The 20,696-nt window shown below is 45.4% G+C and overlaps 6 protein-coding genes across 6 annotated transcripts, besides 13 other annotated features; 4 read left to right on the forward strand and 2 right to left on the reverse strand.

The window, feature by feature from the left end:
* Positions 1-541: part of a mobile genetic element that runs on past the window's edge.
* Positions 1-548: part of a mobile genetic element that runs on past the window's edge.
* Positions 15-71: a tandem repeat.
* Positions 387-541: a long terminal repeat.
* Positions 541-2,329: a mobile genetic element.
* Positions 542-545: a direct repeat.
* Positions 2,312-2,680: a mobile genetic element.
* Positions 2,681-2,711: a dispersed repeat.
* Positions 2,702-2,811: a mobile genetic element.
* Positions 2,811-4,680: a mobile genetic element.
* Positions 4,677-4,769: a mobile genetic element.
* Positions 4,770-4,794: a tandem repeat.
* Positions 4,795-5,661: 867 nt separating this feature from the next.
* Positions 5,662-5,762: a tandem repeat.
* A 2,202-nt stretch (positions 5,763-7,964) lies between these two features.
* On the reverse strand, positions 7,965-8,902 carry EKO05_0010256 (uncharacterized protein; the record flags this gene model as incomplete). Its single annotated transcript, XM_038943183.1, has 3 exons — positions 7,965-8,140; positions 8,210-8,469; positions 8,580-8,902. The coding sequence occupies 3 exons, from the start codon at positions 8,900-8,902 to the stop codon at positions 7,965-7,967; spliced, it is 759 nt and encodes a 252-aa protein (XP_038794423.1).
* Positions 8,903-9,601: 699 nt separating this feature from the next.
* Positions 9,602-10,572, forward strand: EKO05_0010257 (uncharacterized protein; the record flags this gene model as incomplete). Its single annotated transcript, XM_038943099.1, has 3 exons — positions 9,602-9,993; positions 10,054-10,301; positions 10,355-10,572. The coding sequence occupies 3 exons, from the start codon at positions 9,602-9,604 to the stop codon at positions 10,570-10,572; spliced, it is 858 nt and encodes a 285-aa protein (XP_038794422.1).
* Positions 10,573-11,809: 1,237 nt separating this feature from the next.
* Positions 11,810-13,810, forward strand: EKO05_0010258 (uncharacterized protein; the record flags this gene model as incomplete). Its single annotated transcript, XM_038947141.1, has 1 exon — positions 11,810-13,810. One exon carries the CDS (start codon positions 11,810-11,812, stop codon positions 13,808-13,810), a length of 2,001 nt encoding a protein of 666 aa, XP_038794421.1.
* A 781-nt stretch (positions 13,811-14,591) lies between these two features.
* EKO05_0010259 (uncharacterized protein) lies at positions 14,592-15,191 on the reverse strand (the record flags this gene model as incomplete). The annotated part of the gene is made up of 1 exon (XM_038947140.2): positions 14,592-15,191. The coding sequence occupies one exon, from the start codon at positions 15,189-15,191 to the stop codon at positions 14,592-14,594; it is 600 nt and encodes a 199-aa protein (XP_038794420.2).
* Positions 15,192-17,459: 2,268 nt separating this feature from the next.
* EKO05_0010260 (uncharacterized protein) lies at positions 17,460-18,546 on the forward strand (the record flags this gene model as incomplete). The annotated part of the gene is made up of 2 exons (XM_038943123.2): positions 17,460-17,543; positions 17,593-18,546. The coding sequence occupies 2 exons, from the start codon at positions 17,460-17,462 to the stop codon at positions 18,544-18,546; spliced, it is 1,038 nt and encodes a 345-aa protein (XP_038794419.2).
* A 402-nt stretch (positions 18,547-18,948) lies between these two features.
* Positions 18,949-19,807, forward strand: EKO05_0010261 (uncharacterized protein; the record flags this gene model as incomplete). Its single annotated transcript, XM_059637722.1, has 2 exons — positions 18,949-18,959; positions 19,012-19,807. The coding sequence occupies 2 exons, from the start codon at positions 18,949-18,951 to the stop codon at positions 19,805-19,807; spliced, it is 807 nt and encodes a 268-aa protein (XP_059493705.1).
* Positions 19,808-20,696: the final 889 nt, after the last annotated feature.

The raw sequence follows: 20,696 nt of genomic DNA on the forward strand, positions 1-20,696 counted from the left end.
AGTATAAACCTCTTATAATTAACAATTACTATTTAATATAATAATACCTAGACTATCTATTTAATTAATAAGGAAGTCTCTAAACTATAAACTAAACTACAATATGTAGACATTTACAACTACTAGCTACAACAAAAGGCAAACAAAGGCACTATAACAGTAACATATGTCCTATCTACTAAGATGTTAGCTAACAGACTTACAAAGGCTCTGCCTACAAGCAAGTAGTTAACCTTTCTAAGGTAGCTAGGACTATAGAAACATACTAAACAAAGAAAGCTAGCTAACACCTAGATAGAATTACTTAACTAAAAGCTTGCTAACCTAGAGGTACAATAAGAGCTAAATGTGTCTAGCTTTAATAGAGCCTTAAAGCTAAGGGGGTGTGTTAGATAACTAACCTTGCCAAACCAAGCTAGGGTTAACCTTAGCTAACGTAGGGGCTAGCAGCACACACACATAAAATTAGCCATTAAGACAGATAATTATTAATTAATTACCTTTATTATTATCTTTACATATTAAGCATATTATCTGACAACTATATCCTTATATCTAGACTTTAGAGTTCCTAGTCTAGATATAGACTCCTATTTCTGGCTAGCGTACGTCTCTAAGTCTTAAGAGGTTATTATAGATATGCGTAGTTAATCTAGAATCTGAGAAAAATACCTCCTTTAATAGATATCCTTAGTTGCTTACGCTACATGCTGCTTCTATACTACCTTTATTAACCTAAGTAATTTCTTAGCTATCTAGTTATTTAATAATTTTATCTAGTGTTTAAGACGTCTTAATGTGTAGAGTGCTTAATTAAGAGTTTGTTGTTACTAGGCAGGGTTGCTATAAACTAGTATTTAGTTTGTTTACTATTTTTTGTAAGTCTATCTTATATTAAAGTCTATACTATACCAGCTTTATAATAGTTTAATTTAGTTTAAACTACTTAGGGGTTTCTAAATTATTATTAATTTAGTAATACTTACTAAAATTATAGCACTGTTTATAAGCTAGACATATGTCTACAGCTTTTGCTACATTCCCTCTTTAGAAAAACTAAGACTTATTACTAGATGCATTCATTTTAAGCTTTAATCACCTTTAATTTAGGGCTGTAGATAGCGCTCTAATTTACATACTTAAGGCGTCCCTCTGTATATTTAAGTAAGATTTACTGCTTACTATAAAGGCTCTACTATCTATTATAAAGGCACTTCTTATTCTACCTTATATTAGATAGGCTAGGCTTATATGCTTATAGAAGAGTTTTATTATCTACCTTTTTTATATATTACTTTAGTTGCTTCCTACACTAGTAAATATTACTATCTTTACTAGGGTAATCTTTAAGACTACTTTTAGGAAGTTATCTATAACTAGCTTGCTTTATGTTATGTCCCCTATTTTAAGGGCTTCTATGTAAGTTAAAGCTTAGTTATATTTACTAAGCTATAGTTCCTAATCTAATAGGACTCTTATAGGCTTTAGTACTTTATAGTACCTTTCTTATACCCTTCTAATCTTATTATTAAGATCTACTCCTACTGCTGCCTTAACATTTATAATCTTAGTCTGTAGGGTACTATGTTTGTTAAAGCAGCTTACTTATAGATAAGGGCTAACTATAGTATTTAAATGTTTTATTATTACAGCTATATATTTCTATTTATCTTAGTAGTTTTACTTATATATTTTATATAAGTTAAAAATTATTTTAAATTCTTACGCGTTACTATTATATACTTTCTCTCCTTCTACTAAGAGTTTTAATTATTATATTAGGGTATTAGTAATTACTATAAAGGTATTAATAGGGTTAATTAATTCTTACGTATTTATGCGCGTATTACCCCTTATAGTTTATATTAAGGAAGATGCCTAAGTGCTCCTTAGAGCAGAGGCTGGTTTATATTCTAAGATAAGTAGAGGTTATAGTTTAATAGGCTTTACGCGTAGTTAAGTGTTACCTTCTAGGTCTATAATATCCCAGATTTTTAAAGCTTTACATTGCATCTTAAGTTAGTAATACTAGGAAATCTATTTACTTAAGTTAGTAAGAATAACTATTGCGTCCCTCTAGCTTTAGCTAGTTACTATTTTGCTTGTTATTAGCGCTTATTGTAGCAGCAGTAAGACTCTTTATTATTAGATTAGATAGTAATAGTAATAAGTTAATAATAATGTGTTAATTATCTGTTATTGTTCTATATAAAGGTGATTTTCGTCTTATCTAGGTTCTAGTAGGGGTCCCTACACAGTTTCTTAGCAGGTGTATCGCCTAACCCATTTCTCTAATACCTTTTATTCAACACCTATATTATACTTAGTATCTAAAAAATTAGATATATTAGCTATAGTAGCTAGCTAAGGGGTAAATCCTTATGTATCTAGCTTAAGGATATACTTAGTAATTACGTCCTCCCTAGTCTAGTCTATGGTCTGTTAAAATAGCGTATAATTAGCTTATATAGGTTGTTTTATATATTAAGCGTGTAGTATGCTGTAAGGCGTGTTATATATAGGTGCAGCGCATTACAGGGTAAGTATTACATCTTATTTAATTACCTAGAGCGTAAGTTGTATTAGAGCTTCTCTTAAGGGCGTAGATTAATGTTGTTGTTAAGGCATTGCGTGGTAAGGTGGAGGTTTGGTGTGGTCTTGGCAGAGTAGTCCGCTCACCCGTTTGATCTGCTTACCTATGGAGTACGTTATATGTAAGTGGTACCTACAACAAACAACAGACACCTAAAATCCTCTGTTTACTTCTTAGAGCATAGGCTCTTACTATAGGACTTTAAACACACATTTACTAACGTACCCCACAGACAAAAGAATCAACAGACGAGAGAATTACTTTTGCCAAGCCCCTACTAAAACTCACCCCATTATAGCCTAAAACACTACAAATTAGCGCTGTATAAGGCAACACAAGCTATAATATTACTTAGAGACTACTTCTATATTATTCTTGCACGTTTACGCGTTATGTCTAGTCTTACTACACTATCTACAGCGCCTTTAGGTTAGCTTAGCCCTATTAGCGCGCACCTACTTCTTTGCCTTCTTACTATTACTACACACTCTAAACTCTTTTAGAGATGTTAATTGCTAGCCCTCTTTAACTATTAGAGTACCTTCTTTCTTAACCTGCTTTCTTTTATGTAATTTTTGTTATATAGCTGCCTTATTAGCAGCTTAAAGCTTAGCAATCTCTTGTTACGCTAACACAAGCTTGTGCGCAATTATAGCTGCCCTCTTTAAGACCTTCTTAAACGCTTTAACTATAGAGGTAGGCGAGCTATCTATATACCTCTAAATCCTTATCTTTATAAGCATTAATTACGACCTAAGTTTAAGGGTGTTACTTAGGGTTTATAACTGCTAGAGCTTATTATTAATAGGTAGTAGTAGTAATAGCGTGCGTAGCTTTATATTAAGGCTGCTTATAACCTGTTATAGGTTAAACAGGACTAGTCTAGCGCCTTAGAACCCCCCCTAAATATTACTAGAAGTAATTGCAGCGCTGTAGGCGCGTATAAAGTATAGTAGGAACTCTGTCTTTATAATATAGTTAATCTAGTTATATATAAGTATTTTAGCTTAGCGCCTATACACCTTCTTTAAAGCAGCAAAATAAGCTACATTAAGAGGCTGTGTAAGGTGTAATAAGTAAGAAGGTAAACAGAGAGCAATAATCTTGTTATCCTTGTAGTACTGCTAGAATTTAAGAGAGTTATAGCTCTTATAACTATTAATAATAAGTAAATAGTAGGTGCTAACAGTACGCTCCTTTATATGCCTGTTAAAGTAGCTTATCTAGTCTAGACTAAGCTTGTTAGTAGTCCAGCCGTTATTAGAGACTCTAATAACCTAGTCTTAAGGCAGATCCTCTTCTTTATACTAGGCAGAGAGGTAGTAGTAGGCCTTAAAGATAAGGAAGGCTAGAATAGCCTATCCTTTAGTATTAATGCCTACTATAGCTGTAGCCTACTCGCAGTTGCCTGGCTAGACTACCTTTAGCTGACCTTGTTGTTCTAAAGCTGTAACAACTACTCCTAGGGAGATCTAGCCTATTATAAAGCCTATCTTGTTAAAGTTATATATGTCTTTATCCTAGATGCTATACTTAGCTTTAATGTTTGCTACTAGGCTAAACTAGCCCTATAGAACCTTAGGATCCTTATAGAGGGCTCTCTTGTAGTTATACTTGCAATTAAACTTAACTTTAAGCTCTAGGTGTTACTTAACAAACATACTAGGCTAGTTTGTACTAATAGAGCCTAGACTACGCTTAGTGCGTAAAGAATTAGCTATAGTAGCTATATCTAAAAGCTAAGAGGAAAATACTTACGCATCTAGCTTAGAAACATGTTTAATAATTACCTCTACCTTATTATTGTCTAGCTTCTAGAAGTTAGCTATAGAATTAGCGTGTAAAGGTTATTCTGCGTATTGCTTACTTAGTGTAGCTTAAGGAACTCTGTAGATAGCTGCAGCGCGTTACTAAGAGAGAGTTGCGTCTTGTTTAAGAGCCTAGAGCGCAAGCTGTATCTAAGCTTCTTCTAACACGTCTGAATAGTGTTGTTAAGAAGGCATTATTATGTGAAGGGTGGTTTGGTGGGGGCTTGGCAAAAGTGATTCTCTCGTCCGTTGATTCTTTCGTCCGTGGGGTACGTTATCCCCTTTTACAAACAAGCTCCTTAAATTACTAGAGTAGCTTAACTACTCTCGTCTTATATAGTCTTAGATTCACACAGGACGTTAAACTTATCAATCAATCAATCAATCAATCAACCAACATTCAAAGTTTCAATTAGTATGCTGGCGCCCGCAGCGCTGGAGACGATGAGTAATTCGATATGGTGTAAGGATTCTTGGAAGCGTCCGGAATTATACTGAGGACCACAAATGGTGGCCTAGATAATGACTTGAGGGGTTGCCCGTATAAGGTGGGGCCGTATAGGTGTTGAAATGAGAAGTCTTCATAGTATGCTCCTTTCGGTATTGGAGATACAAGCAAATTACCAATCAATTGGGAGCTTGTCGATAGCAGAAAATTCTTGCAGCTTTGAGCCGCGACGAGCGCGAACTGAATCAGGCAGAAGTATCATGTAAAGGAATCCTTAGCCTTTTCTCTCAGCCTAAGCCAGGTACCTCCATTTCCTTCGTACCTGTTTACCGCCGTTTGAGACCTGGATCCCTGTACTGTGCTATCTCATACTCTGCCTTGGATAGCTATTGAGTGTTGCGTTGCCAAGAACGGAGTATGAGGAACCGGTGTCAATTACTAGAATGGATGCGGCGCCTTCGATGAAGGAAGACCGTTGCCAGGCATGCCACAGATGGCCATGCGCATTGTACCGTTCTCTTTAGTGCATCATGAGGATGTCAACCTTGGAATAATAATCACTCGGTTTCGGTCTCAAGTTGTGCTTCGTAATGAATTACCCAGCGCAATGCCAGAATTGGAATGGAGCTTCCGAGAACCCATTGAAGAAACGGCACACTGCAAAACCTGCTTCACTGGTTGCGGTTGGCATGAAGATTAGTGCCTAGACTCAAACCCCATCATCAACGGCGGCAGCCATTGTGGACCTGCCTCTACAAGCCGACAGTTTCCTGGAAGTTGGCTGATGAGATAATTTATGTCATTTATAAGGAAGTAGTATTAATAGTGGTAGTGGTAGTGGTAGTAGTAGTAGTAGTAGTAGTAGTAGTAGTAGTAGTAGTAGTAGTAGTAGTAGTAGTAGTAGTAGTAGTAGAGGTATATAAATGCTCGTTGCAGTAATTATAGAATTATCTACATATCGACAGTTTGATGCATGACAAATTCTCGGCAAGCGCTTCTCTGCTGATCATTAATGGTTTCGGAAAAAGTCTTCCATCGATTCATGTCAAATTCTGCTTCGTAGTACATGTAGCTCATTTGGCATTCCACCTGTCGATGACTAGAGTTCTTGCCATCGACCACGTCCCGCACGGCTTCAGCTACTTCGAAGCATACGAGTCGCAAGTCTGCCCAACAAATCAGCAAAGCGTGGAACAAATTGATGCAGAAATGCCTTACAGGATTTGAAAGTCCTGTTGTTGTCTTGGTATTCATACCGCTCACTCAGCACCGAACGAACTTGAGTGGAAGAAGACATGGCCTCGCCTGTATTAACCGAAGCTAAGACACGCTGCAACACAGGTTCAAGCGCGAGTAGTGTGTCGTTTTCCAGAGAACCCCACGACGACATCGTCCTTTTAATCAAATTCCCATGTAGGTCGTTTATATGACAATCAAATGCGTCCTTGTAGCTCGTGGGCTCTCTAGTAGCACGCAACCTTTGCATGAGCGTCAGCCAACCCAACACTACCGCAGGCGGCGTAATTTTACTGTAAACTCACCATGGCATTTGAACCAGATCTCTAAACGCCATCCGCGCAAACTCACTACTCTGTTGCATCATAATCGCAGCGCCCTCACCTGACGACGGCACATTCCCGAACGCGTCCGCCCACCATTTCAAGCTAGACCAGCTCCTGAAGTCGAGAATCTCCTTCATATACTCCCGCAGAAGGCTCTGCTCAGCGCCGCTCAGCGCAGGCGGGAAGTTCACAAACCAAATCGGCGCAAAGTTTGCTGCGATTGCTGTCGCGCGCACCGCTACCTGTGCGATGATAGGGATCCCCGAGCCGAGCGGCAGCCAGGGGATGAGCTGATTAAAAGTCTGTGAGAGTGCTGATCCTCCCATGATGCCGAAAATGCTTCCAGGGTCGAAGTTGGCTGTCTCGGTGTCGGCCTGCTGTGACGACTGCATTTCAAGGTCGAGGCCGGCCGGGATCTTCATCAGAGCTCCGATGATGGCGGGGGGAGTGCTTGGAGAGGCCATAGCTGTTGTGTTTTGCTGACGGCTTCAAGTGTGCTGTTTTGTATTTCCTGCAAGTGCAGACAAGGTGTAGATTGTTTAGGAGCAGTCAGAAGCTGTAGTGATGTTGAACTGATACAAAATGCCCTCGGTCGAACAAAACAACACAGACCACAAGAACAACTACCCACACCTGCATCAACGCCCTTTGTTCTACCACGCCCCGAAATCGCTCCATAAAACTGCATTGCTACCACAAAACAATAAAGCTAGCGTATTCCTGCAAGATACCTAGCTAGCCGCATCACCAATCACTGCATTAGTCCGTAGCTTTACCTCCCGTCTCAGCTCAGACGAGACCTAGTAACACAAGCACGTCATTATAACTCAGCTGCACCATCATAAAGAACGAGGCACAGACTAGCACAAATACGGGTCACCACAACTGTTCCGCAGGATTAGTAACCCCATGTACACATATTATTCTCTGTTTTCAATCTAAACGGTGGGGCTGCTCGACGCATTCGTGCCTTGCACTTGAATAGTCCCCAGCCCTGATGTGATCTTTTCGGTGCATGTACGCTTTTGACGTGGTAGCTTTCATGTTAGCGGGTCATGTGAATACGGGTTGAAGGGTTCGTGGCATGACGTGTTTGATGGGTTGGGCATGCATGAAATGCGGGCATATCTAAGAGCTTGGCAGGGTTCTATGTGATATTGGGCTGTGGAGTTCTGTTTGCATCTTTGAGGGGTTTTGCATGTATGTGATGCGGCGGAGTGATCGTGATGTACAGGAGGTACGCGCGTCCTGGAACACCAAGTCCCCGTTATCAGCGAAGATCTCAGGGCACCTCGTATGCTGCCAGGCTCTTCCTGTGTAACGAGATGACTTCTCAGCAGCTGCTAGGAATCTGCATTTTGTTTCGACCATGTGCCTCTGCTAGTCGCTGTGATTTCTGGCCCTCTCGTGCAGGAGTAGGAACGTGGCATTGTTTTATCATTTGTTACTTCAGGGGGTTTTTAGAATTTGCCAATCACAATTCAGTAGTCTCTTACTGATCACAAATCCACTGCGTGTACTCTTCTTGCGTGAACCAGTCCGTCATTAGATCCTTACGTGACATAGTCGACAGTCATACGCTGCACAATAGCCTTGCCAGTACTCAGCACATTCTCGTCCAACTTCTGGTCCTCGAAAAGCCTGCCATTGAGAATTGCTTCATATCCCATATTGCTTGTTTTCACTTCAGAACCAGCCCTTTCAAAACCAATAACTACTAGCTTCATCGCTGAACAAGGTTGGTTAGCTTATTCTTCACCACAAGATAGACTCTTATGATAGGGACTATTGGACGTACATCCTCGAGACATCTCATCTCCCCCAGCATCTGGCAACAAGATGGCGAATCGCTGGACCTTTTCCAGTGTGTCAGCAGCCAAAGTCATGGCCTCAGAGATGTAGTTGGGGATGATGGCGAGACGTTCGTTGTTGATAGGAATGCCCTTGTCCTGGAGTGCACTCATGACAATGTCTCGAAAAATACGTTTGTCGTGGTTATAGTTGCCTGTCAGAGGGGAACTGCCTGTGTTCTCTGCTGCATCGCCGCGCATGGCCATCCTATATTGGCAAAAGTGCCATGGTTAGTCTCATAGATAATGGAGACGGCATTTGAGGACGAATGGAACTCGGATGATAAGCAGAGGTGAAAGTAGATAAACGCGACTTACCATGGCGTGCTCCTCATCAAATTGTCCAAAAGCTTTGAACGGAAGGAAGCTCGGTTCCAACTCGCTCGAGCGGATCCATGCTCGTTGGGAGGGGTCTTTAGTTTCTCACTGACAGTGCTTTCAATCCTCGTGGCCCAGAGATAAAGTGTCTGTTGCAGGTATCGAGCACCATCGCTCGAAGAACTTCCAACTAGGCCCTCAGGGCCGACTGGATTGAGGTAAAAGACAGTTTGCGGGTCCGCATCTGAGTCCAAGGCTTTGATGGGATCATCACGGCCCTTAGCAAAGATGGTCTTTTCGAGGGCTGCGATAGTTGAAGACATAATGAAGGGGTACGGAGATAAAAGATTTCTAGCGGGTACTTGGGTTATGCGCGTACTGTTTACAGATTACAACAATTTCTTAGCAGTACATCATGTGTAATATACTGTTCTAACAAGGAACTCTTGGACTGGGCCGAGGCGCTAGGGCATGCACTACAGCCGAGACCATCACACTACTCTGGACTCAGCTCCGCCCCTTACGCGTACCAAGAGTCTCGGCTTAGCTTCATTTAGTGTACGAATAAAGATTGTGGTCAAGGCTTTTCCGTTTTCATTTGCAGCGGATGCAATCTGAATTCATACGGTATACTCACACGGAAAAAAGCTGTTGGTTTATGGATCCTTGTTGATGCATGCAGTAATGGCTGGATCTACTAAGCAAAAATCAGCCGCACCACGCAGTTCAGACAAAGCTGATGAACATCCCGAAATTGCTCTTGCAGCCAGCCACATTCCGAGCTATAGCGAGACTTCAGCGCGCCTCGGGCTGCAAGTACCCGAACGGTTCAGTGGAACGAGCCCGAAAACACTGCTTGCAGGCGAGGCGGTATGGCACCAATGCTATGCAATGGTGTGTGTTTGGACATATAAAGTCTGAGATGCGACCGCTGAACTTGCTATCATCTTCAGAAGCACTCGATCTTGCATACTCCTCTTTCGATTAGTTCTTAACCTACCCCAACAACCCGAATTCGCAACATGGCTGGTACCGCAGAGCTTGGACTTTTGATCCACGCGAAGGCGCCAAAAGTTGACATTCCAATCGGCCACTTCGACGCTGTTATTGCTGCGGCCGAAGACAGTGCTCTCGACGAGAAGACAGTTGCAGACAAGTCGGTGAAGGATGCCCAAGAAGCACCTTCTCTGTGGTTCGTGAACTTTCCTTCAAAAGAGGCCGCCACTTCTGGCTCTAAGGAGCTAGGCCCTTATATGCAAGATGTACTTGACTATCGCTGCTGGGCAAGTAATGTGTGGTGGAAGACGGTGTACAGCAACAGTAAAGTACCTCAAGATGGCTCTAAAGAGTCCACCGCAAAGCGTAGCGCCTTTGCGGCCAAGGTTGGAATGAAGCACATGACGCAAACGCCATGGTAAGTCTCGCCAGTCGGGAAATTATGACTACTAGTGTGCACAATATTGACCAAACGAAGGCTCGCTATGAGCGCCAACAACAACGTGAGCAAGAACATCGAGTGTTCGACCAACGAGTTCCATACCAAGCTTATCACCGATGTCCTGGAGGGCTTTGTAGACATAACGCCATCGGTGTTCAAGGCTCTTGAAGCTATTCTGCAATCACTTTCCAAGACGGTGGAGGTTTCTAGCGAGACTGGAGAGACCAGAACTATTGTTTGCGAAAAGTACCAGTACATCCCTGAAGCAGACTCGATCCGATCCTGTAAGCACTCGCGCACGCTGCCCATCATGAACAACCACTAACTGCGCACGAAGATGTTCGACTCATTTCGTTCAGTGTCAGCAACAAGATGCAGGAGATCCATACCGCCAAAAGGGATAGGAAGGACGTAAAGTGCACTATCGAATACGTTGAGTATGAGGCCGCATTCAATCGTTCTTTGTGGCGGGAGACATCGAGGGCGTTCTTGGAGTCTCAGAAGAAGGCGAGCTTGGAATTTGTCCAGAAACAAACTATTGATTGCGACCCTTGAAGGCACGTTGATGAGGCTTCATTCGGCTGCGCAGGTCAGGCACACTCTTTGACTAGTATCATGCATCTAGCGATGAATCACACTCTTTTGCTCCAAAAACGAGTTTTACCTTGCATGGCGCTGACTTTCTCCACGCCGTAAAAGTAGTATACAGGACGCAACGGTTATCAAAAAACGGGTGAGGTTGTTATTGAGTCTGTGGCTTGTCTATTATTGGAGAGCAATGGCACTAGTGTAGCATGCAATGTGGCCCCTGCATACCCGTGCCTCAGCTGAGACTCGATTGCGGGCGGGCAGACAGCGGGACATTGCAAGGATCGCCATATTCGGCGGGAGCCATAATTACCCCGCTTGTTGTACCTAGGTGACCTAGTGTGCAGCGGCGAGTCCGATTGGGCAGAATACGTGTGATTGACTCCATAGGAGATGCGCCCACGGCTTCCTGCCTCGTGATTGACCGGGGACTGCCATTTCGAAGGGACGGCCCTTTCCCGGCGCTAGCACAGCCCAGGCTTAACAGGTAGGAGCTACGACATGGCGCCATGTCTACTACGGGCAACAAGGGATGTACATGATATCCTTTGTTAGTATGGACTCTCCCTTCATTGACGTAATTTTTCTAAAAGATGGCTGTAGCAACTCGTATTCTCGCTACCCCATGTCGCAACGCCTCTGGCGGATCTCGGGGAACCTCTCCGCACCCACCCTTAGCTGCTATGGCTTTCGAAGACTCAGCTGAACGCCAAATTGATCAGCCCATGATTTCATAGCTTGCTCGGTCTTGTTTTCTCAGTACAGTGGTGCACGTTTCATGCCTCGGCAACGTCACATCTAGACGGAAACAGTCGGAAATCTCCTTTTCAGCTGAGAAGGCCCCACGTCGACTGTCAGCTAGATATTTCTGAGCTATGAACCTCATACTTGGTATCATTCTTTGGTCGACTGGCTTGCGCATCGCAGCTGAACCACAGCATTCGTGTCTTTGGTCCACATTGCTGGATCAGTCCCTGCGGCCGGAAGCAGCTTCGCTAGATGCTTCAGTACGGAAGCAGCTGGCTGTATGGCCACAACTGTAGCTACCTGGCAACAACTGCAAAGTAGCCAAAAGCCATGTTTTAATCTCGAACCCCGTCTTTGTTGCGAGGTTATGATTGTTGACAAGCACAGTCATTGAGTGTAGCCCTTCTGTCCACTGTCTTCGAAGATCTATCTATCCACATCCAACCGTTGCGACACCATGCCGCCCATTCTCATCAATGGCAACCTTGTCGATCTCGACTCCGGCCACCCGAAAAACAGATCCCTGGATGATGATGCAGACAAATCAGGAGATTACATCATTGTTCAAACATCCAATGTGCTGAGCGCAGCGCAGTTGGGGACATTGCAAGAGCTTGGAGCCCAGCTTCAGGAATATCTTGCGGAAAACACCTATTTGTTTCGCTATGCGGCTACGGACATGACGCGCGTTCGACAATTGGAATTTGTCACCAAGGCCGGCGAATATCAAAGGGGCTATAAAGTGAATGGTCATCTTCAAGCTGTATCGAACTACGATCCTGCTCAAGAAAAGACTGTCTATCTGGTCTTACATCAAGACAAGAACACTGGTCCTGAGTCAGTAGCAGAAAATATCGCTGCCGAGACTGGACTCTCAGTCGATGAAATTCAGGTGGATGGCAATCGTATTCAGATGACTGTGCCCCTGAACAAGCTAAAAGAGCTATCTCGAAACGATCTTGTTCGTACCGTGGAAGAAACGCCTGCAGTAGAGCTGGCGAATACTTTCGCAAAGCAAGTACTTAATGGGGAAGTTGTCATCAATGATACAGGATACCGAGGGGCTGGCCAAGTTGTCGCTGTGGCAGACACCGGCTTCGACAGAGGCCTCAGCGATGATGTTCATCCTGCTTTTTCAGGAAGGGTCAGAGCGCTTATTCCAATCGGGCGTGAAGATTCTACAAACGATCCTGAGGGACATGGAACCCATTGTGCAGGCTCGATACTTGGCGCAAAGGTGCTTGGCGGTGAGACGACGGTTGAAGGCATTGCTCCTGAAGCAGAACTTGTGCTACAGTCACTACTTAATGACCTCCCTCCTCCCGACGGGCCGAGTCTTTTCCCGTTGGGCATGACCAGCGACTTGAAGAACATGTTCACCCGACCCTTACAAGACCACGGAGCTTATATTCACAGCAACTCCTGGTCTAGCAAGTGGAAGGGCGCTCAGCAGCCCTACGGTGAGGCAGCAAGACAGGTGGATGAAGCCGTGTATGAGCATCCTGAACTATTGATAGTCTTTGCAGCCGGAAACTATGGTTACAAGACGCCATTCGGATCAATAGAGGGGTACGCTTCAGCAAAAAATTGCCTCACTGTCGGCGCAACGGACTCGAGCAGACCAAGTGCTGCTGGACGCTACGTCTCTTCAAAAACATCGTTGAATGATGCTACAGAGATTCCGACCTATAGCTGTCGCGGTCCTACGTTCGAGGGAAGGATCAAACCGGATGTTGTCGCACCTGGCACAGCAATCCTATCTGCAAAATCTCGCGATGCAATTGACAAAGAGGTCTACGGTACCTCTCTCCAAAGAGACTACATGTACAGCACTGGTACAAGCATGTCAGCAGCACTTGTATCTGGCTGCGCCGCAGTTCTTCGAGAAACTCTTGTTAAAAGTGGCCTTGAACGCCCCCCGGCCGCTCTACTTAAGGCTATGCTGATCAATGGTTCCTACTCTCTGCATCATGCACATGGAGGAAAAGAAGGATTTGGTCGTGTCAACCTGAAAGACTCCATCGTCGACACAAGCGAAGCGAAAACTGCTGGCTTTGTCATCGGACAACCGCTCAGGGACATTTTCGACGACTACAGTTTCACGGTCGAAGTTCCTGTGAAAATTCACTCAAAGTACAGCCCCGGTGGTCACACCCCCGAACCAACTCCGCCAGTAACTAACGGTCTCACACTCAAGGCAACACTTGCCTACACGGATGCCCCTGGCGCAGCATTACAGAACGATCTCAATCTTATCTTGACCACCAGCGATGGAGTCTCTCGGAACGGTAATATGGGCAGCGACTCAAATAGATATGACGATCGAAACAACGTTGAGCAAGTAGTTTGGAAGGCAATTCCACCAGGCAAGGTCAGAATTACGGTCAGAGCGGCTAATATTACATCCAAAGAGCAGGACTTTGCTTTGGTGTGGAAGCTCATTGATTTTGACGACTGATAGTAGCGGGATGTGACCAATGTTGCAGACCAGGGCGCTCTACTTGTAAATCGAGACACAAGTCCAGTTAGCCTCAAATTCGATCTCCCGTAACAAGACTACAAATTTTATCAAGTCCAGTGTATACGCGACCAAAATTTCAGCTGAGCGTCACGTCCTGCGTAGGATCATATTGTGTTGTTGAGAAAGATGCCTTATCTCCTGGAAGCCGCCTAATGTCTTCGCGGTCACAATGAAGAGCTGCTTCCTTTGCACGGGTCTGGAGCATTCCAGCCGACTTTTCCATACCGTACATCATGCATGTGGACGAAAACGGGAGCACTACACAGGAAGCCCCAACAAGGAAACGACATTAGCCGCTTGGCCTTACTTGCGGGGCAGCGTAAACACCGAATCAAGCTTAGTTTGGTCACGAATTATGCAGGTCGCTTGCTCTACGCAATTGTTGGTGCCAGTTTGGAGCACATTGATGGCCGCATCGTATTCAGACCAGCTTGCCGGTATCGTGGGAATGGTGGCGGCACAAGTGCGAGCTGAAGATCACGACAAGACGTCACCAAGGCCACCATTTCATAGCCTATACGCGTCAATACGAGAATCCTAATTTAAAATCACGTTCGGTGGCACAGAGCGAAAATTTCAAGCACTATTTGATGTAAAGTAAATAATTAGATTTTGCGAGCAAGGAAGTGATGTTCTGATTGAACTTTCCATAATTAGATTAACAAGCACATCGAACCTTGGAGGAGTCCAGACTCAGACTAATTCTAGTGATGCGAGCTCACTGTAGCTTTCCAGGGCCATTGTCGTATGTATAGGTAGCTAGGTGCACACCGGTTTTTTTGTCGACCAGTTTGCTGCTCTGCGTGCCTTTAATTGGTAGGACGCGGATAACTTGGCTAGGATGGGCGTTCAACCTCGCCAATCCAACCTGGAACAACACGTATTCAGGCTCACCGCGAACCATATCGCGCTCGAGGGCGTACCCATCAAGACCCATTGGCTCATTGGACCATCGAGCTAGAACAATCCCTTCCATGAGTCCGTTCACTTGTAGATTGTTTACCCCCAGCATTTCCCGCATAAAAACTCTGAAGTTCTCAATGTCTGGCAAAGACATCATGCTCAGTTGCTTGCGAACTGTGTATGTGTGAAGGACAATCTCTCCTTCCTCTCCGGGAACGGTAAATCGCATTGCAGCGTGCAGTGAGAAGTTGCGATTGTCTGCGAACCATGCTGGTGAGTCGGACATTGGCGGATGAGTGAAGTGGATTGGGTAGGGCTCGTGCCGATGAACGAATTCGTCAGCAAGTGTGCCATGGTAAAGTATTTTTCCTTCTGGGAGCACTAATTGAGACGCCAAACCATCAGGGGCGTTCATTGTAACGATAGCTTTTAGCAGTGTTCAGTAAACGTGAAGAGTGAGGGAAGAAGGCAGACATCAAGAGAAAGCCTTTTAAAAGAAGATTTCTGAATGAACGTCTAACCAAAGTGGGGTAAGCTAGCGACCTGAAAACAGACACTCGCTCACTGTACAGTTATGTGAAAGTCTAAATTATTCTGAAAACAACTCTCTCGCGGATACGTGAGTGCTACTAACCTAGGAGCAACCTGACCTCAAGTTGTACGGTAGGCAGCATTTCTACGTTTGCAGCACTGTACCACTGACCTGTCCATATCTTCTAACTGCATCAACGCCACTGATTCATTTAGCTCTCAAGTTCACGACATTAAGTAACCCCAGAAGGCTGGAGTTTACCGCTAGCAAGCTCCGATATCTCCATCCAGACAACTCAGGCATCGAAATACATGAGGGAAAAGCGTACGAGTTGTCGGTACTTAGGCTTCGTCAAGCTAGTTGGAAAGAGAAGGCTGGATTAACGCTAAGATCAATCTGGGGAATGAACATTTTGTATCTAATGCATATGAACGTTGGTGAGGCGGCGCATCAACACAACTCGAGTAGAATATACACGATAATCTCCATGCGGTGTTGGGAGACAAACAACTAATTGCATGTAGTGCTGATGCAACCTGCTCAATACTTCTGTCGTAATCGCATAATGAAATTTGGTTTCCATCACTTCGAAGCCTTCACAGTCACAGTCAAGAATGGGATTGGCAGGCTGCCCTTAAAAACATCCGATTTCTCTTCGAGTGAGCATGTCTCAATCCGAGCGGAGCAGCAAGGATAGCACGTTCTGAAGCAAAATATGTCTTAGTCTTCAGCTCTGCGGGGAGTTTAGGAGTCGGATTGTCCGGAGGCTCTTGGGCCAAGTAAACCTCCAGCAAGTGCATCCCATATCTAGGCCATGACCTTGAAGAATTGGGGCCGATGAAGCCATCGATGATCGCAACTGTTCCTTCAAACATCCAGTTATAACGACAGCCTCCAATTTACTGCAGCAGAGAATTCTAATGGAGCTAATCTTTTGCATGGTATAGCGCCTGTACCGCTGGTAGCCAACGATTGCGGCTATATCTTATTTCGAGGCGCCTGTTGTGTGGCAAAAAGTGCTGGGCAGTCGTTCATGCATTGCGATCAAGTCTTCTTTCGAATTTGAGGCTTGACTCATAACCAGTTCTTCTCCAGACTTCAATGCGTGTGTGTTCTGTAAGTGCCTTTTTTATGCTGAGCCGATGCTCATAGGTTGTTACCAAATACCACAACAGCGATACCGGCTGGTGGTTTCAATTTTAAGGATATATTGACAAACTGAGCGCGACGCTTTGAGTAGCTCGAAATGGCAGTAAAGAGTTTTCAGGAATCTGCCACACGTAGTTGAACGATGGCATTTGTGTGTGTAGATTTGGAAGACAGTGAAGAAGTCTTCACAGTAACCTCTTGTTAGCAAGGTCGGTACTGTGATCTGTAATGACAAAGTCCAGTTAGGCGGTCGCAATTAAGCCGCAACTTTAATATTTGCTTAACACAATGGGCTGTAGTGCAAGATAGTGAATTGTCTCTTCAGATTACATGGCAGACGAATAGTTCGAATAAGCATAGTTTCCCAGCCCAAATTTCCTTCAACCGTCATGATCGATTATTTATTCTCCATACAAGACCTACCTCACCGCTCTCCACCTGTTATGCAACGGCTGGCGGCGTTGATTATCGCATTTGGTCTCCTCTTGAATCTTGTGACATGTTCGATCTCGCACCATGTGTGCTGAGACGCAGCTTCTCATATCAACATTGTGGCAATCGAGATGTTGTTTAAGTCCCCTCGGTTACGCTGATAGCTCCCCAGTTCGTGTCAAATACGTGCCCAAATTGTTCTGAGGCAGACGGTTCTTTTTCGACGGTTCTTTCTGCACATTGTACAAGTCCATACGAAAGGCCGACGTCACGACATGTTTTATAGTCGTCGACACCAATCCTCGAAAAAGCTGTACATCCGGTGAGTAATGCAGACAATGGTACCAGGCGTTGACTTCCACAACCTGTGGTGATGTTGCAGAGCGGAAGCAGTTAGAGCCGTGAATCAATTCGCCCCACTACCCCACACGCTTTCAGTTTTGTCGGATGCACTTCGCCGCTGACCATCCTTCTGTCCGGCACACGTGTGCGCGACTTCACTTGCGATGCACAACAGCCTAAAGCCAGCTTCCGTCCCAACAAGGTCGTGCAGGATTCCGTTTCCACACGATGAGCTCTAGAGATGCCGTGTTCGTCATGGACAAAGTGCGCAAACGCGTTGCCGAGGCCTGTGCCTTTTGCCGCCGGAGAAAGGTCTGTCAACACCTCAACATGAACGCTCTACTGTGGCTGACTCTCGCAGATCAAGTGCAGCGCGGAAAGGCCCTCGTGCGTGGCATGCAAGACGTACAACAAGATTTGCAGTTATGAGGGCGGCCGAGACACCCCGAATGCCGCCCGCACACGGCAGCCCAAGCTACCCGTCTCCGTGACTGCCTCCAGTCCCACCAACGTGACTGCCGTGTGCGGCCCTGCAGTTACCGAAAACCTCCCACATGTTAACTCTGGTGGTGAACGGCCGGTCAGCGTTTCTCGCATCATCACCGAGAGAGGCATGTCAAGCTACCACGGCCGGACCAGCACTTTGTTCGACGAAAATGTCCACTATGACCGTCCTGTAGCCGAAGCACAGCCCAAAATGCCAGAACAATGGATCGAAAATGGTCTTGTTGCTGAGGCCACACGTCAGCGTCAACTTGAAGACTTCAATCTTCGAGGACAAACTCTAGACTTTGATGGCGTTGATCCTGACCTTGGCATGCACTTGCTGAATTTGCACTGGAATCGGCAGCATCATTCGTTTCTCGTTACCTACCGACCAGCCTTTATGAGAGATATGGCTTGCGGCGGGCCCTATTTCTCGAAGCTTCTCCTTAATGCTATATACTTTGGGGCTTCTAAGTTCTCCTCGCGACATAAAGAAGTTCGCAGAGTTACCGGGGACGTGCGAACTGCGGGATGGCAGTTTCGAAAGCGCGTCCGTCAACTCTTGGGAGAAGCCCTTGATCGGAGTGAGATTACCACCATCCAAGCACTGCTTGTCATGACGAACTCTCTATTTGCTCTGGGCGACGAACGAAGTGCAGCTTGGACGTATGCAGGGATTGCATTTCGCATGGTTGTTGATCTAGGATTACATGTAGACACACTCGACCTCGCAAGTACTTCAAGTCTATCAAACGAAGACTACGAGATTCGAAGACGCGTATTTTGGGCTGCATTTGATATGTTGTCCTCTCTTCCACCTAGCACCTAATTCTCTGCTTACCCCACTCTCGTCGTCGACAAAATTCAAAGCCTCTACCAAGGTCGACCCGTCAGCATCAAAGAGCCTGATACTCTGGTACCTATCAAATTTCTCGATACTTACGAAGAGCTCGAGCACTGGGCCCCTTTTGCGTACACTGCCCAAATTGATCAATATCCAGGCTCTCCGGCTTTCAGCGTAACCACTTTCAGACAACTTTGTCTTCTTTCAGTGATTCTGAGCGAAATACTCAGTAGTATTTACACCGAAAGAAGTCCAAACACCAGCCCAGCAGACCTCCTAACAAGGCTGCAGGGTATTCACCGAAAACTAACATCATGGCGAGAGAACTTGCCAGGACACCTTGACTTTCATCATGCAAAGACTAGTTTCACACCTCCGCCGCATGTCATGAGCTTGCAGTAAGCCTTTCATTGTCCCCAAATTGTTCACTGTTTACTGATGAGCTACCAGCGCCTTGTACAACGTGCTGACAATACTTCTTCACCGACCTTTTGTGACCGACGGGCACCTCTACAACACTTCACGCGCTACCTCCGTAAGCTCATTCAAAATATGTGCGACAGCTGCAGATAACATCGTTGAGCTCCTGCGCGCGTACGACAAAGCTTTCAGCGTACGAAAAGCCCCGTACCTAATCTCATACGCTACCTATGTAGCAGCGACGATACACGCGCGCATTGCTGCAAAACGAGGAGCCGATTCCCACGCTCATGGGAATCTTGTGGCGTGCTTGGGCGTATTTCGTGAGAACCAAGAGACAAATTGGGCTGTACGGCGTGCAAATGCAGTCGTCCAAAATCTTATGAAAAGATTAGGTCTGGACGTTCCTGATTTCACCAACGTTGACGGAATCAACGCAGCAACCCACTGCAGCACAGACAGCTTTTCAAGCCAATCGATTGAACAAGAAGAGAGTATCCAAACCCCCGATATCGATGGCATCCTCGAAAGCTTCGTCCGCGAGCAGGAAGACGCCCGACTACTGCAAGCGTCACCACAAGCCCGTAAATCAGCTAACGGCATAACTGCAGCAGTTTTGGTGCAAACACGTGGTCCTCTTTTGAAGACTTCTGGTGTATATACTGATGAGCAAATCCCAATTCCTGTGCAGGACCATTGTTGTGTAGGTCTACAGAGTCAGTATTCGCAGGCTGCGGAAGCTTCTATGCCAGTGGACGACCTACTTTACGGTCTTAATGGGTCTGCTCTGGATAACTTTACCTTCTTAGACTGGGAGTCTATGTGAATTCAGCAGCCTGGCATCCAAGGCTGTTTTCGCGTGGTCTCTAGAGCTTCGCCACAGTACCCGCTGTATTCCATGCTCGCCTTTTCGACAGGACCAACGATTTTTGATCGTGCGCTCATTCTTTGCATACGTTGTCCCAGGTGAAGTCGCTCTTTGCCTTCACTGAACACATGTTGCGGCCGCTTCCGTGGCATAAGGGAGCGGGTAGCTTCCATATCCGTTACGGTAGTCTTACTGTGTTTCTGTTGCTATTTGGTTAGTTTCTACCATCACTTCAGGAAGTTTCTACGTCGTAGCTGGGCGATAGTACCGCGTTAGGAACTACCGCTCCTGTGTTGACCGCCCTACTAAATCGAGCGGACTGAGCGGACCGCGGCATAGGTATCTTCGGCAAATCTCTCAACACTCAGTATCCGCGAAGGCACAAGTTGCGGAAGCGGATACATCAAGCGAATCCCGGATACGTACCTGTAGCGCGGTCGGAGTTCACCATCTTACGCAAGGCTTTTTGAGACGTTACATGTGTGCATTCCCTATATCAACGACCATAGAGACAGCGTATGGTGGGCCATTAGGCACAAATCTCAATACCGCTTTTACATCGCAGTTCCGTAGATGCTTCGCAGACTTGTTCAAGCCTTGCCTCCTTAGCCCTTGAAGTACTCAAGTTGTTACGAAAGTCTTTACCACCCTACATATTTACATATGCCATCCGAGCCTACAGCAACCCCTGTTCCTAGGAACAACAGGGCACGATGTAGTCTTCCAGCCACGCTCATGCGGAAGGAGCTGCGAAGGTCCACGGCACGCCCAAATTGGCGCTCCTGTCCCCTGCGCCAGCAATTACACCCACGGGCTCAATTTCTCAGGAAGATGATAGCCTGAGTAT

Source organism: Ascochyta rabiei, chromosome 19, assembly GCF_004011695.2.
Source record: "Ascochyta rabiei chromosome 19, complete sequence".
In the NCBI taxonomy this organism is placed as follows: Eukaryota; Fungi; Ascomycota; class Dothideomycetes; order Pleosporales; family Didymellaceae; genus Ascochyta; species Ascochyta rabiei.